At 42.1% G+C, this 14,700-nt stretch overlaps 1 protein-coding gene across 1 annotated transcript in view; it reads right to left on the bottom strand.

The window, feature by feature from the left end:
* The window catches only part of MKLN1 (muskelin 1), a 102,795-nt gene that overhangs the window by 33,803 nt on the left and 54,292 nt on the right, over positions 1–14,700 (bottom strand). The window contains exons 10-11 of the mRNA XM_066551052.1: positions 2,867–3,079; positions 350–571 (exon numbers count right to left, since the gene is read on the bottom strand). Coding sequence (XP_066407149.1) covers positions 350–571; positions 2,867–3,079 — 435 coding nt within the window. The remainder of the gene's footprint in view (positions 1–349; positions 572–2,866; positions 3,080–14,700) is intronic.

Below are 14,700 nucleotides of genomic sequence, written 5' to 3'. Positions count from 1 at the left end.
ACAGTATCTACCAGACCAGAAGCTTCTAAATTGCTCTACTAACTTAAAAGGAATACATTTTTAGGTCAAAATGAACTACATCCTTTGTTTTATTTACTATTATTATATTAAAATCAACTCTTTAAAATTCACCTTGATTTTTACTTGAAATTTTATTCAGTTGGAGTCATGAAAGTTCTGAAACTTGAATTAGCACCTCCTGCACTTAGCAAAGCAGTATCAGAATGTCAGCAAACATTGGATTAACTGAGACAACACATCACTCAGGAGTGATTTGCAAGAAAAACCAAAACCAGATGTTCTCCTTAAAGTCAGACCTCATAAATCAAAGCAGGGTGTGGATACTTACAGAATGGAACAACATGCAGTGTCCTATCCGGGACTGGATATCCTCGGGTCCGGCGTTGCAGGAATCCTCCCTCAGGAGTTTCCATGTCTGGCACTGGCAATCAAAAGCAAACAAGCCACTGAACTGGGGCTCACTGGCTCTGCTGTCGTCCACACTGCCATTGCAGGTCAGGATTCGGCCCCCAAAGGTGTAGATCATGTGTTTTTCAGAATCCATGCACATCTGCAAGAAGCAGGGAAGCCGTTTTAAGCAGGTAAGAGCTGAACACTTTGAGATCTAATATTAAACACCCCTCTCCTGCAAGCAATGCCTACTAAACTAAGACAGTGCTCTGCACATCTGAGCCTTCAACAAACAGAAAAGGACACACATCTTCATGGTTGTCAGGTCTAATCTCATAAAAGAAATTTAAAACACAAGTCTAGTTTCTATATGTCATTCAATGTGGAAAAGAAAAAAATTAATGTACCCTTCATCACCTAAAAAACCTGCTGATTTCAGGGAAAAGTACTTGAGAGTCTTTCACAAGGATTCACAAGGTTCTTTCCCATAGATTCCACAGAAAAGATCCATGGGAATCTTTTCAAGCTACATTCTTATAGCCAGAGTTAACAGAGTATCACCTTTGGCAATGGTTGTGCAAGGAAGAAATTCAAAATCACTTCTAATTCACTGCCCACCCATCAACTGATGCAAAAATTAGTCTGTGATTTGTTACTGAGATGCCATCCCCAGCACACATTTACTGTTACCCCTATTACTGGAACACAAAGTGGGGGCTTAACCCAGCCAAAGATTCCTCCTGGGACTGCAGCAGAAACCTGTTTAATCTCCAAACTTTAACTGAGGTTATGGCACACATGAGAAGCACTGCAGCACAAATCAAACCAAACCCCCTGACTCCAGGTGATGTTTTCAGACAAAGTGCAAAGCAGAGGGTTACAAAATACCAGAGGGGGAAAAAAAAAAAGCAAACCAACAGACAAGATTACAGTAAGATAGAGATGCTACTCAGCAAAGCCTACACAAAACACTTCTAGTGCAGCACATTTCTGAAGGTTAAATAAAAACTGCTATTGCAGTAGGTGCTGAGGGAGAGAAGAGGGAGAGCTGCAGACTGACAGAAGTCAGTGAGGCCCTTCTTCCCTGAGAGACAGAACAGGGAAAAAAGGAATCATTTCAAGAGGCAAGCAAGGTACCCAGAGTAGCCTTGCCAGCTGACAATTTCCTTGTGCCTCTTCCCCAACACCTGGGAGACTGGCACTGGTTATTAATAGAACAGAAAGACTGATTGGCTTTTGTTCTGCAGACATGGCGTAGCTTTAATTTTCGGTGTCAGCAGAAAGGCACATTGTGCTGGCAAACAACAGCTTTGGTTACAAAACAGCCAGTACCAATAAAAGCTGATCTTGGGCTGCTTTAAAAATGAGTCCTGATGTGCTGTTTCTTGGCGATGCTTCATAAAAAAAAAAAAAAAAAAAATCAATTGAGAACAAAATACCTTTTTCAAGCAGACAAAAGCCACTGAACACAACATAAGTAAAGAAGTTTTTAATTTGAGCACGTGGACAGATGTGACTTTTTAAAGGATTAGTAGCCATTCCTCTAAGGTGTTTTAAGCTCTACAAAGAAAGCACATTCTACAATTTTTAAAGGTAACCAATTTGGAAAGGATCCTGCTCCTGTGCTGGCCTTAGTCCAGCAGCTTGCTTGGAGTATTCTTCCAAAGGTACCATACACTGCTTTAAAAGTTGCTCCCCAAGGCCCTCCAGGCAAGGCATATCTGCAAACCCAGCTCAAGGAGACTGATTAAAACCAGATGAACTGTGCTTTGGGCTTTAATAAAACGTGTCTTAATAAAATGCATTTGTTTGCAAAGGTTTTTATGATTCTTCTGACTCGGTTTGATTAGAGCACCAGCAGCCAGTGGCGTTGAGCACCACTGCTATTAGGATTTAATTGAGTGCAGATCACACCCTCCTCATCCCTGCTGTGTTACCTGCTACAGCACCTCGAAATCACAGAGACTACAATCAAAACTGGCTTTTAAACACTGAGAACTTGCAGCAGGAGGATGAGGGTATTGAAACAGGATGAGCCCCATGGCAGGGAGAAATGATGAGGAGGACTCCATGTTATCAGAAGGCTAATTAATTACTTTATTATACTATATTAGTCTATATTATATTGCATTATATTACATTACATCTAAACTGAATCTGCCAAGCACTCAACTCTGCACACACTGCACAGAATCTCAGCTGACAGTACTGAGAGACACACACACACACACACCTGGCCCTGACAGGCCAAGGAACCAAAACCCCATCACTGTGGGTAAACCATCTCCATGTTGCATTCTGCTTTGGCACAAACACAGGCACAGCAAACGATAAGAATTGTTTTTCCTTTCTCTGAAGTTCAGAGAACGTGAAACCCAGAAATATTTTTTGGGAAGAAGAATTGTGTCTTGCTTTTCTCTGTGAAGAGAAATGTGGTGACATGAGTGTGGCTGACCTGATGATCAAACACCAGCTTGGGGCCTCCATCTGCTGCAGTGTCCTCGCTCAGCAGCATCCAGGTGTTGGTGTCGATGTCGTAGCGGTAGAAATCACTTTTCAGGGACTTGCTGTTCCTCACAGAGGAATCCAGGTAGCGCCCCAGGGTGTAGATCTGCCTTCTCTGGATGTCAATGCACATCTTGTGACAGGACCTGGCACTGGGACCGCTCTGAGAAAGCCAAGGACCACAAAAATGTAGAGAGTAATGGATTTAATATTGCTCCAGGTAGGTGGCTAAGGGGAAATAAGTATTAGCAGCAGCTAGAAATTCTTGGGGAATTCAGGAAAATCTGCTTGTAATCAAATACAGGATTAATATATACTAACTACAAGAGCACATCCCATAACTTCTGTCCTTTTAGAAAGACACCAGCAAAAAACCTTAATGCATTTGTCACAACAAACTTATGATTTGAACCTTTTTTGTCAGATTCCTTAGAAAACAGACAGTTTCTCCCAGAAGTGATTCTCAGAGGCGTGTGAAAACTACTTGATCTTTTAAAATAACAGAAGTCGATGCGCATGAGAGGCAAATTAAGATGTCACAGCCTATAAATAACTACACAGGAAGAAGATTAAGAAGTGCTCTATTACAAGAGCCTCTGTTTTATTAATAGGCTGTTTTCTAACAGATCATAAGCAGACACTCCCCCAAGCAATCATATCCTGTAATGGCTCTGGAAAGGTAACAAAAGCACTCCCTGTCCTTCACAAATAGATATGGCCCTCCCAGGCTCCAGCTGAAAGAAAGTTTCCCACGGTAAGCAAAACTGCCCTGAGTTATGATCTTCAAGAGAAACACACAGAGTGCCCCATGTCAAATTATTATGGGTTTAATCCATCCAGGAGTGCTCAAGTTAAATCATGGAGTAATTCATTTAATGACATTATGATGATGATTATGCAGGCCTGAGCAGTTTCCTTTCTGCATCCCAAATCTCTTTTTAAGGACCTTCATACGCTTCTTGAAGCATGGGAGTGATGTTCTGGTACACCAAAACGTTAGAAATCAAGGTTTGCAAAGCCTTATGTGCAAAATATCAGATGAAAAACATCACATCATGAGTACAGATCAATTCTGTAGTTTATTTTGACACAGTTGGGCGCCAGGACACAAAGAATGGCTTCCCACTGACAGAGGGCAGGTTTAAATTAGATACTGGGAAGAAATTCTTCCCTATGAGGGTGGTGAGGCCTTGGTACAGTTGTCCAGAGAAGCTGTGGCTGCCCCTGGATCCCTGAAAGTGTCCAAGGCCAGGCTGGACAGGGCCTGGAGCAACCTGGGATAGTGGAAGGTGTCCCTGCCCATGGCAGGGCTTTGGAATGGGATGATCTTTAAGGTCCCTTCTAACCCAAACCATTCAAAAAAAATCTATTTAAAACTATTGAAAAGTAAAGATCAGGCAAGTAGGCAAGGATATAGCAAATCTTTAAATCATTATTGAAGACTTATAGTTAAAGAGCAGCCACATCACACCAAATAATCAGCACAACAGTTGCTCTCTGTGCTACCTTATGTGCATTGCCTTATGAAAAAATCTTCATACTTGTACTTTCACCTAAAGTCTATTGAAATTTAAAGTACACTAATGGAATGCACATCACCAAATTGGATAAAACAATAAAGGAAGCATTACATCTTTGTTGTCAAAAGCCTTTGCTATTCATGTTACAGAATTCAATTTCTTGATTAAGCAATAGTTCCAGGAAACTGTTTACAGTAACTCAAAAGACCATGTGAAGAGGTGAAGAGGTGAACTGAATTGTTCATATTTTGTAAATATGAAGCATTATGTTGGCAATGATTACAGCTTTGAGGATTAGTTACTTCATGGTAATTAGGATAATTTTATTTTCTGAAAATAAAAGTACTGATAGCAGTGAAATATTAGCATAAAATCTTGAAATGCAGCAAAAGCTCATTGATTGCCTTTGGACACAGAAGGCAACAACACAATTCTTTGTTCCTAGAAATACAAAAACAGCATCTTGCAGAGGACCCTGTTCCAAACACACGGGCGACTTCCTTTGCATGAGAAGCACCAACCTGTGCACTCAGAAAGGCAGCCCCTGGTTCACAAAGAAATCACCCCAGTGTGCAAAGTCCATGCCAAGCCATGGAGCTGGGACCCTGAGGGATATGGCACCACTCCCCTGCCCATGAGCACCTATTTGCCTTGGCACAGCTGCCTTGTGGGTGAGATGTGAGGACCCACCTGTGGCTTTCTGACCCTCCCCTCTGGCAGGTCACTGCAGTTTTTTAATGGAATTGGACAATTTAAGAATCATTCCCCCTCTCTCTCACCTCTATGCGGACTAAAATAAATCCTCCCAAACTTGTTCAAATAATGTCTTTGGCACTTTCAGGAGTAAATCTCCAATTTAGCAATTTCCCTATCTGCCTTGCCACGAAAAACTACATCATCAACCAAAATTTGTCTGAACACAGACACAAAGTTGAGACGCTTCACAACTCAATACCCATTTCAAGGCAATGGCACCAAAACCACAGTTGCTACACTAAATACGCAACATACAGATTTCCTAAGACTGTTTTAAAATGAGAAAAGAATTTAGGAAAAATACCTTTTTTTCTTTAATTACATCCTAGCCACATCTCACACAGGGATAATCTGCTTTCTTAAAGAGCTCTTAAGTTTAACATTTCATCTCTACAGACACAGAATCTTCATCACCTCAAGTTCAAGCAAGAACTTCGGCTCTACCAAACTGCAGAGCCTGCCATAGCATGAGCTATCTCTTGTAATACAGGAAACTTCATCCAGTTTGAAACCTGTTCTCCAAGAAAACTGGAGTTCTGCCTGCACACCACTCACAAGGTCACAAGGAACCTGCCAAAGTTTCCTCCTTAGCCTACATGTTACCAAAATGAGTAAGTAACTCCATTAACAGTGATACATGCTGGCTTGACATTTAAGGCAGGAAAGGGGAAAGGTCCAAATCTGTGTTCACTTCTGAGTTCAGCTTGACCATGGCAGCCCTTGCAGCTCATATGTACTTCAAAGAGGGACACAAAGTCCATTTACAAAGGCACCACAAAAGAGTAAAATGCTTCAAGGCACATGTGATGAATCAAGTGCCCGTGGGTGGCTGTGAGGGTTCATCCAAAGCCGTGTGCTCCATGTGGTTACAACAGCAGCTTGTTGTTCAAACGAGGAACACACTGCCACAGCTTGCCATGGACACAGCAATCCAGTAAATTCAAACAGGAAAGTTTGTTGATTCCACAAGTGTTCAAAGAATCTGATCCTTTAAAAGCAGTAAGTGAGAAAAACTGACCATGACAGAGATGACTGTCTAAGCCAAGGTTGAAGAGATCAAGCATGGCTAGAGGGCAAAAGAGCAACCTTTTATCCCCCTGCCAGGATGTAGGCTGATCATGATCCATTAATTAATGTCCCAGGCTGAGTGGATCTTACTAGAAATCTCTACGCCCTTCTTCACATTCAGGCCTTATCACCAAGTCATGGTTTTGACAAGTTGTTTCTGTGACTGTCTGAACTCATAACAAACCTGCGCAAAACTCATCTCTGGAAGTGTTCAAGGCCAGTGGATGGGGCCCTCAGCAGCCTGCCTAGTGGAAGGTGTCCTTGTCCATGGCAGGGGGGTGAACTAGAGGGTCTTTAAAGTCCATCCCAACCCAAACCATTCTGTGATTTTGTAATTAAGCACTTTACTTTAGATCAGGTTTCTTCTAAGTTGTTACACATGGAATGCACATTTTTGCAGATGAACCTTCACGACCTGATTGACTGAGGTAGCAGAGGTGTTACTTCCCAAACAGAGCCCATCTTCTGAAAGTCACATCCAGCAACAGCACCCAAACGACCTGAATAAACACTGCCTCTGGGGACTCCTTCCAATTCTCATCAGAAAGCTCCTGGCACACACTCTGCAGAAACCACACGTGAAAGGAACTTGTGACTGGGCTAAGTCCTTATTCAGATGGCAATAAGTGTGTCAGGCTGCTTTGGCCAGTGCCTCAGCTGCTGCCAAGGCTGTGATGGCAAGAGGAAAGCATTAGCATATCACATTTCTAACCTACAGGACACCAAACAATACCAAAAACTACTAAGCACAGGCACTGCTGGGCTTGTGTGGGACTCAATAAGTGTCTGCACAGAGCCAGGAGTGACCTGAACAAAGTGGCTCTTGTGCCACCCAGCCCCACCATACAATCAGCACAGCACAATAACAGCTAAAACAGATTAAACAGCATGTGCAGGGTCCTGCTTGGAAGTGCTACAAAATACCAAGCTTTATACCCAGCTCCAAGGCTCTTCTTTGAACAGGTTGGTGTTGATGTAACTCCTCTGGTCTCTACAGCAGAGATAAATGCCCTGGTGAGGGTGGGATGGTGGGGAAAGGAAGAGAGGCTGTATGGCCAGGAGCACTTAAGAAAGGCTTTCAATCCTTTAAGCACCCAGGGCCAAATAGGATTTTTAGGTTTCGTCAGTGCTACACGAAATTCAATTGTGCAATGCCAAGTGAATACACAGTATACTTTATGAAAAGCCTTCTCAACATGCTAAGCCACTTTATAAAATCTAATTAGAGCTTTCTTCATTTAACTTGCAAATGCTGAAAGCAATTATCCCACTTAAGGACTAACTTACAAAACGTTTTCAAAAAGCAACACAACAGCACCGAGAGACAACACCGCCTCCTTAGAATAATTGATTTGTTCCTATACAGGGGAGAAAGGATTGGGACTCAACTCCTTAGGGTAGGGTCTGCTCAAATCACTATTTATGCCAGAATCAGCAGGCATCATCTTAGCAACAGCATCCTGGAATGCTACATTAAGGCACAAACATGATAGCTTTCATTTTTTAGTTTGTTTTTAAATAAATGTCCTATGAACCTCCTTTAACGAGAACATGACCGCAGGAAGCCGGTTCCACTGCCCATCCCAAACATAAACTGGGGGAGCTTGGCTTCTTCTGGTTATCATAACCTTTTGCAAATAAAGGGGTTTCAGTTGCAAGAAAAATCTGTTTTATTCAGACCAATCCAGATGAAAAACCTCAGGAGCAAGCCTGGATCCTGTTCAAGAGTCAGGGAAATAAAAACAAAGAACAGCTGACTAATTCTCCCTTCTTGGTCCTGTAAAAGACTGAGTGGAATGTGAACACTGCCTCCAGTATGAAGTTCAAAAATAAGCGTCATGAGGTAAATGCTCTTGTCCTAAAGCAAACTAGGACGAGGACATAAAAAGACACAAACAACCTACTTTGTTTCCAGTCCTGAGAGCAGCCTGTCAGGCAACAAATAGTCCCTCCTGCCTACACACAACTGCAGAGATTAATTGCTCTCATTTCCCAGTTTTGGAGGATAATTCATTTCCTCCTCCACCTCCCCCCAATAAAAAAAAAAAAGGGGGAAAGTTCTCCACAAACTTGAAAATGAAAGGAAATGCATATTATTCCTGGCATTAATTCAAGTCCATGTGCTTTAAGATTAGAGCTTGTTAGTGCTTTATCAATGCCAGTCTACAGCTAATGCGGTCCCAAAATGTTTAATCTGAGCCGCAGCAAAGATTTCCTTTGCTCTAGATGAGCACTAAATTCAGCAAGAGAAACAACTGCAGCAATACAACAAAATAAAATATTTACATCCCATACAGGTTACTCACAGAAGTTTATCATAACCTAAAGGTTCCAGAAACATAAGAAAATAATTTAATCTTTTCTTTTTTGATGGTAGCATGGAGGATTTGTGTGGTCCCTCAACACAAAACAGGAGCTGGGGGCTGATGTGTCGTTCCTATCACCCATGAAATCGCTGATGATCTGCCAGGAGCACCAAACCACCAGAGGGAGGGTCCTGCACGTCCAGTTCCACAACAGGAGCATCACAGCTGTGGCTCAAGGCCAGAGCAGCCCAGCACAGGCACATGGCAGGGGCTCAAAGCCCCCTGGAAGAGTTTCTTCAGCATGAAAGACCCTCCCTCAAACAGCACATCCCAACTTCTTACTCTGTATGATGGCAGAAACCAGTGCCACTCATGTCATTTGATGTCCAAGACCAGCCAGTTCCAACACTAGAATTAAAAACCTTTGCATGTCACACAGGGTAGATGCAGCACAGCACTGAACGATTCCAGGACCATAAAATGGGAGTTTAGCTCCAAAAAATGTTTTTGGGATACTCTATGTACACTCCATTTTTTAAATTACTTCACAAATAATCCCTGGAAGTGTTCAAGGCCGGGGGGGGGCTTGGAGCAACCTGGTCTAGTGGAAGGTGTCCCTACCCATGGCAGGGGTTTGGGACTAGATGATCTCTAAGGTCCCTTCCAACCTTTAACATTCCACGATTCTTGCCACTATCTATAAAAGTAACAAACATTCCAACTAAATTTTTAAGTCTGCTTTACCAGTTATAAAGAATATTTCTGAGAACATGCAAGTTCATCAGCCAGAGAATGGTTTGGGTTGGAAGGGACCTTAAAGTTCATCCAGTCCCACTGCCCTGCCTGCCACTATTCCCCAGGTTGTTCCAAGCCCCTGGGACTGGACACTTCCAGGGACAGGGCAGCCACAGCTTCTCTAGAAAAGTGTTACATATAAATTAAATGTTTTGCCAAAAAATATTTTGGGAAGCCTAAGAAATAGACCAGAATCTATCTAAGAGTCATCATGCTAAAAACTCCTCAGGACTGGAAAGCCATGAATTTACACCATTTTTCACACAAGAGAGTTAAATGCTTTATGATAATTACTAAGTTTGGGTATTAAAAAGTTATAATTAACTGTTAATAAGTCCAGGCACAGCCAAGACAGGAAGACACCCTTGGTCAGGCAGTTGACACAGAATCTGAGCTATGGCTAATCTGCTTACTGGTGCCCTCCCACAGTGATGCCACGGGATAGATTTACCAGCAAAGTCCTTTCTGGGCATCTGACTCAGACATGATGGAGCAGATTAAAGTCAGAGGCAGCTTTTAGCACACAGTTTTGTGTGCACATCTCTTCAAGGTGGAAAAACAATAAAATTTAACAGGATGAAGCTTTCTTTTTCCCCTTTCCTAAAAGCACGCTCACATTTGGGACAGTCCTAATTTCCCATTGTTGATGCTGTGTGGTCATGAGCTGTCCTCTCATTACAGTAACGAAGAGACTTTCCCTGCTTAAATTAGAATTAAAAAAAATAAATGGCCTGATGTTCTATTTTTGAAAGACGGTTCAATGAGCTTATAAGTCCAATGATCAGGCTCAGAGATCATACAACACAATCCTTATGACAGCAGTGGGCTGGATTTGATGACCCTTGACAGCTCAACCCTTCCAGTCTGACACAAACTTGACTCCAAGTCTTAGCTCCATCCCCCAGGGATCAGCACAGGTTTATCCCAGCACAAACTGGATGCAGCCCATGAGGATTGCTATGAAAACAGATAATGCTCTGTTCTCATGAAATTAATATTTATTAGCTTCCCTGCCACCTGCTTGTAGAAATAAGTAAATTGAGAGTATTTTCATAAAGGAATGAATTAATACACGATCTTCTGGCTCCTGATGTGCCCTGACCAAGGCACCTCTAAAGACCAAGTGTGTCCTCACAGCTCAACTTTCCAAAGCCCCAACGCTGTGCTTTGACAGCTGTGCTGCCTGAGTTTTCCTACAGTGCAGAAACAGCTTTGGCAGCCACTGCCAAAGGAATTGCCAGTGCAGGAGCCACATTCCTGGATCTCCTGTGCTCTCTGCTCTCACACCAAGGTATCATCAAGGCCTTCCAGCAATGCATAACACCATGGATCTTGTGTTGCAGTAAAACATCTTAAAAGCCAGTGGGAAGGTGAAAAAGCTCCCACATCTTCAAGCATGCAAATAGTGGGAAATAATTTGTGGCCACTCAGTATTTAAAATGGGGTTATTAAAAAAGATGAAAGGGGACTTTTTACATAGGCAGATAGTGACAGGACAAGGTGGAACAATTTTAAACTGAAAGGGAAGACATTAAGATCAGCTTTTAGAAGGAAATTCTCTGCTCAGGAGGGTGGGGAGGTCCTGACACAGGGTGCCCAGAGAAGCTGTGGCTGCCTCATCCCTGGAACTGCTCAAGGCCAGGCTGGATGGGGTTTGGAGCAACCTGGGATAGTGGAAGGTGTCCCAGTGCATGGCAGGGGGTGGAATGAGTTGATCTTTCCACCCTTCCAACCCAAACTATTCTGTAATTCTTTAATTTATTTGAAAAAGGTTGCGGGAATGTGTATGAAGGTCTTGTGCAGGCTTTAGTTTACAGTCAAAAGTAGAAGTCATCCAACCTTTGTGATTCTGCTTACAAATGCAAACAAGAGAAGTACTGAAGAAATACCCCAGTACACGGTGACCTTGCAGCAAAAGGACATCGGTTCTGTGCTATTTCTAACAAAAGGCACAATTCACCTGCAAACAAAGCGCTGCTTGCACTGCTGAAATGTGAAAGAAGTTTCAACTTCTTAAATTTTACCAAGTAAATTGTCAGTTTGTTCCACATCCAGTGCTCAGCTCTGCTTTCAGCAAGGCAGATGAAATGTAACAGACAACCCACCAGAGAGCCAGAGCTTTCACCAGCTCTGAGATGGGCCCTCAGGACAACGTCCCTCGTGTGCCGAATTTAACTAACCCCATTAACAATGGCAGGATGTTGAATGAGGTCATTTTTGCATGCATCACAAGTTCACTCTGTCCTCTCATTACCAGTAACAATGGCCAGCAAAGGTCCAGCCAAGAGAGATTTTTCCATAGACACAAACTACTCGGCTGGGCTACAGCCTCGCTTGCAAACCAGAAGGCTGAAAAAATTTAAATGGTTGCTTATAAACTGTTTAGCCACAAAAGGTTACAAGCAAAGCTACACTTTTGGAAGTTGGTTTTTTTTTTTTTTGTAATTAATTGTCCTTGAGATGCTGGTGATAGACAAACATGAAATTCTAAGTCTAAATCCCTTGACAGCCACAGGCTCTCAGATGTTTCTGAGAAAGTGAAGACAGTTTAGAGCTGTGACAAAAGAGTAGTTTGCACAAAAGGTGTTGGCAAGTTGGCTGCTTAATTTCCTAGAGCCCAGTATCAGTAACATCTCCATCACATGCAAGCCCTGGAAAATTCAAGGATTAAGTCCTATTAAACACACTAAGCTCTTTCAGATAGATCTGAATTCAACACATCATTGCACCAGTCACTGTGCCAGTAAGTTCTCTTGAGACACTCCAGAAAGCTCAATTCCCAATTACCTCCAAAACCCAGTTGCTGAAATACCTCAGCAGCAAGGTCCACAAAAACTTACTACATTTTCAAGCACGTAATTATCTAGACAATTTTAGCTACAGATTTGCCTGTGATGCTACTTGAGACTGCTTCCCTTATGTTACCACCTTGGGATAACTGATATTTCTTTAGGGATTTCTGTATTTGCACAGACTGAGCAATGTTAATGTAACATTAATGTAACAAGTCTCTCAGTGTAGCTGAAATAAGACATTACTCTACTCCCAAGGCAAAGTTGACTGGTGTGTGAAGCTACTTTCACTCACCGGCAAAAGAGTTAAGTTTTCCTTCCACCTCTACATATTCTCCTATTTCTTTAAAATCCTTTTCTTTTAATCCCTTCAGTGTGAAATGCTGGGGTCCTGGCATTCCAGCTGGCTCATCTCACAGGTGCATATTTCTGTGTCTTTAAAAGCCAAAAGGATATAAATCAGAATTCCTTGTACCAACATCAACCTCTTCACTAAATCTTTACCTGAAAATCCTGTAATGTCATTTCCCCCCAGTATGCATCCACAGCCACCCAAGAATGACTCTACACTGCCTCATCTACAATGCAAAATGCATCAGGATGATGCAATAATGTCCTAATAAAGCCATGTAAGTAAAATAAAGTTCCATTCCAGAGCAGAAATCAGAGCATTAAACTCATCATAAGCTGCAGCTGAAGTGGTGATTTTTATCGGAACATAAACGCCACAAATCAACTCTGCCTGATGCATTACTTCAAGGACTAAAAGTAGTTTTACTTTGCAACTGAAAGCTTTGTGATGACTTGGAAATTCAGCATAACCTGAAGACTGGCATGCACAAGCTCCAGGGCTGCCAAAGTTGTGCAGCCTCCAGAACATCGGGCACAAGGCATTTACTTAATGCTCCTTTTTTCACGAGACTGACTTGAACAGCAGTGTGTGGAGGAAAAGGACCTCCACACATTCAGACACCTGGTGTGAGGAATAACTGAAGTTTGGCTGGTTTTCTGGGCTTTTTTTTCCATGCTGGAAGCAAGAAATACAGGCACCTAGTGAGGAAACTGAATAACTTAAGACCCGAAGCTGTTTTCAAATATGGATGATCTTTTCCTTAAAAAAATGTCAAAGTTAAAAAAAAAAAAAAGACAAATAAACCAGGATCAAGAGGATAGAACTCTTGAGGCACACAAGGTAGCATAAGCACATAAGTTAGCTTTAAAGGCTGAAAACCTTTCCCAAAATGTTTATTTAAAAATAAATTATTTTAAAAGCTGAGGTGCTGCTCCCTCAACAGGGCTTTTTTTTGCTTTAGGCTGCCTAAGTGGAAATCACTGGGGATGTCAGTTAGCCATATGTGAAAGTCTCTCTCAAACATTCTGGTGAAAGAATACTGGCTTAGAACATTTTAAACCATTATGCTACTAAATAGGGAGGAAAATAAACCATTAGCCTGTGATATTTAGGATCAGCCTAGGATACTTTTCATTTAGTTCACTCCAGCATCTGCTGTCTTTGTCCCTACTTTTGTAGGCATTTGCACTATTTAGGGAGTTGGCTCCGAGGTATGTGTGCAGTATCCAAGTTTCTTTCGGGGACAGCTGCTTTCTCCCTATGTGCTTTTGCAGCACCAGGAATCTCCTACAACTGAGCATCTGTACCACTGGAACTGCTCAGCAGTAGGACATGGCACACTCACTGTATTAGATATCAAGTCTGTAAACATCACAATATTTGCAACAAAAAGCCCCTCAAGTCACTTGATGTGTCTTCCAAACTGTATCACCATCTGTGGGAAGAAGTCAATATTTGAGACTAGTTCAGTTTCTACACGTCAAAAAGAACAGAGTAGAAGTTTTACATTGATAAGCTCATGTACTTTTGCATCACACCAAAAAAAAAACAGTCAGAGATGTCACAAACTCTTACAAAAAATGCTTCTGTGGTAACACGACACTGAAAGCTTTGGGTAAATTCATCCATGTCAACAAATGCAAAGAAATGCATGCAGAGACTGGAGAAAATTTAACTGGAAATACAATAGCAGCTGAAATTCCCCCTGGCTCTCACCATCAGGAAGGAGATCTTTCTACACTTGTCAGCTTTTACTTTCAGCATCCTGGAAAAGCACTTTCTGTTCACAGCAAACTGTCACCTCACAATGTACCCATTTTCTACATCATTTTGGACCTACTGAACAGGAGGCACTTGTTGACCTACACTTTCCTTCACTGTGAGCAAAGATTTATCCTCTCAAGCAGTTAAACCATTGCAAGACCTTCACTTCTACCTTTGGTAAGGAAATACTTCAACGATTTTTGAGAGAAACACAGTGTCACCTAAACCTAACCCATTTACACAATTTCCACATCCTTCACAGAGCTGGTTTGTGAGCAGGATTTTCCTCTGAAGAAGCCAGAATGAGGATGAGTCAATGCATTTTCCAAGAAGCAGCACAGAAGGTACCAATCAGTGCAGTGACACTGTTTGAAGGGAGATACCCCCATCTCTTGTCTCTAGGAAATACTAGAACAAGGTACAGGAATACC

This window comes from Molothrus aeneus, chromosome 5, assembly GCF_037042795.1.
Source record: "Molothrus aeneus isolate 106 chromosome 5, BPBGC_Maene_1.0, whole genome shotgun sequence".
Taxonomy (NCBI): Eukaryota; Metazoa; Chordata; class Aves; order Passeriformes; family Icteridae; genus Molothrus; species Molothrus aeneus.
This window is presented reverse-complemented; position numbering and strand designations above follow the sequence as displayed.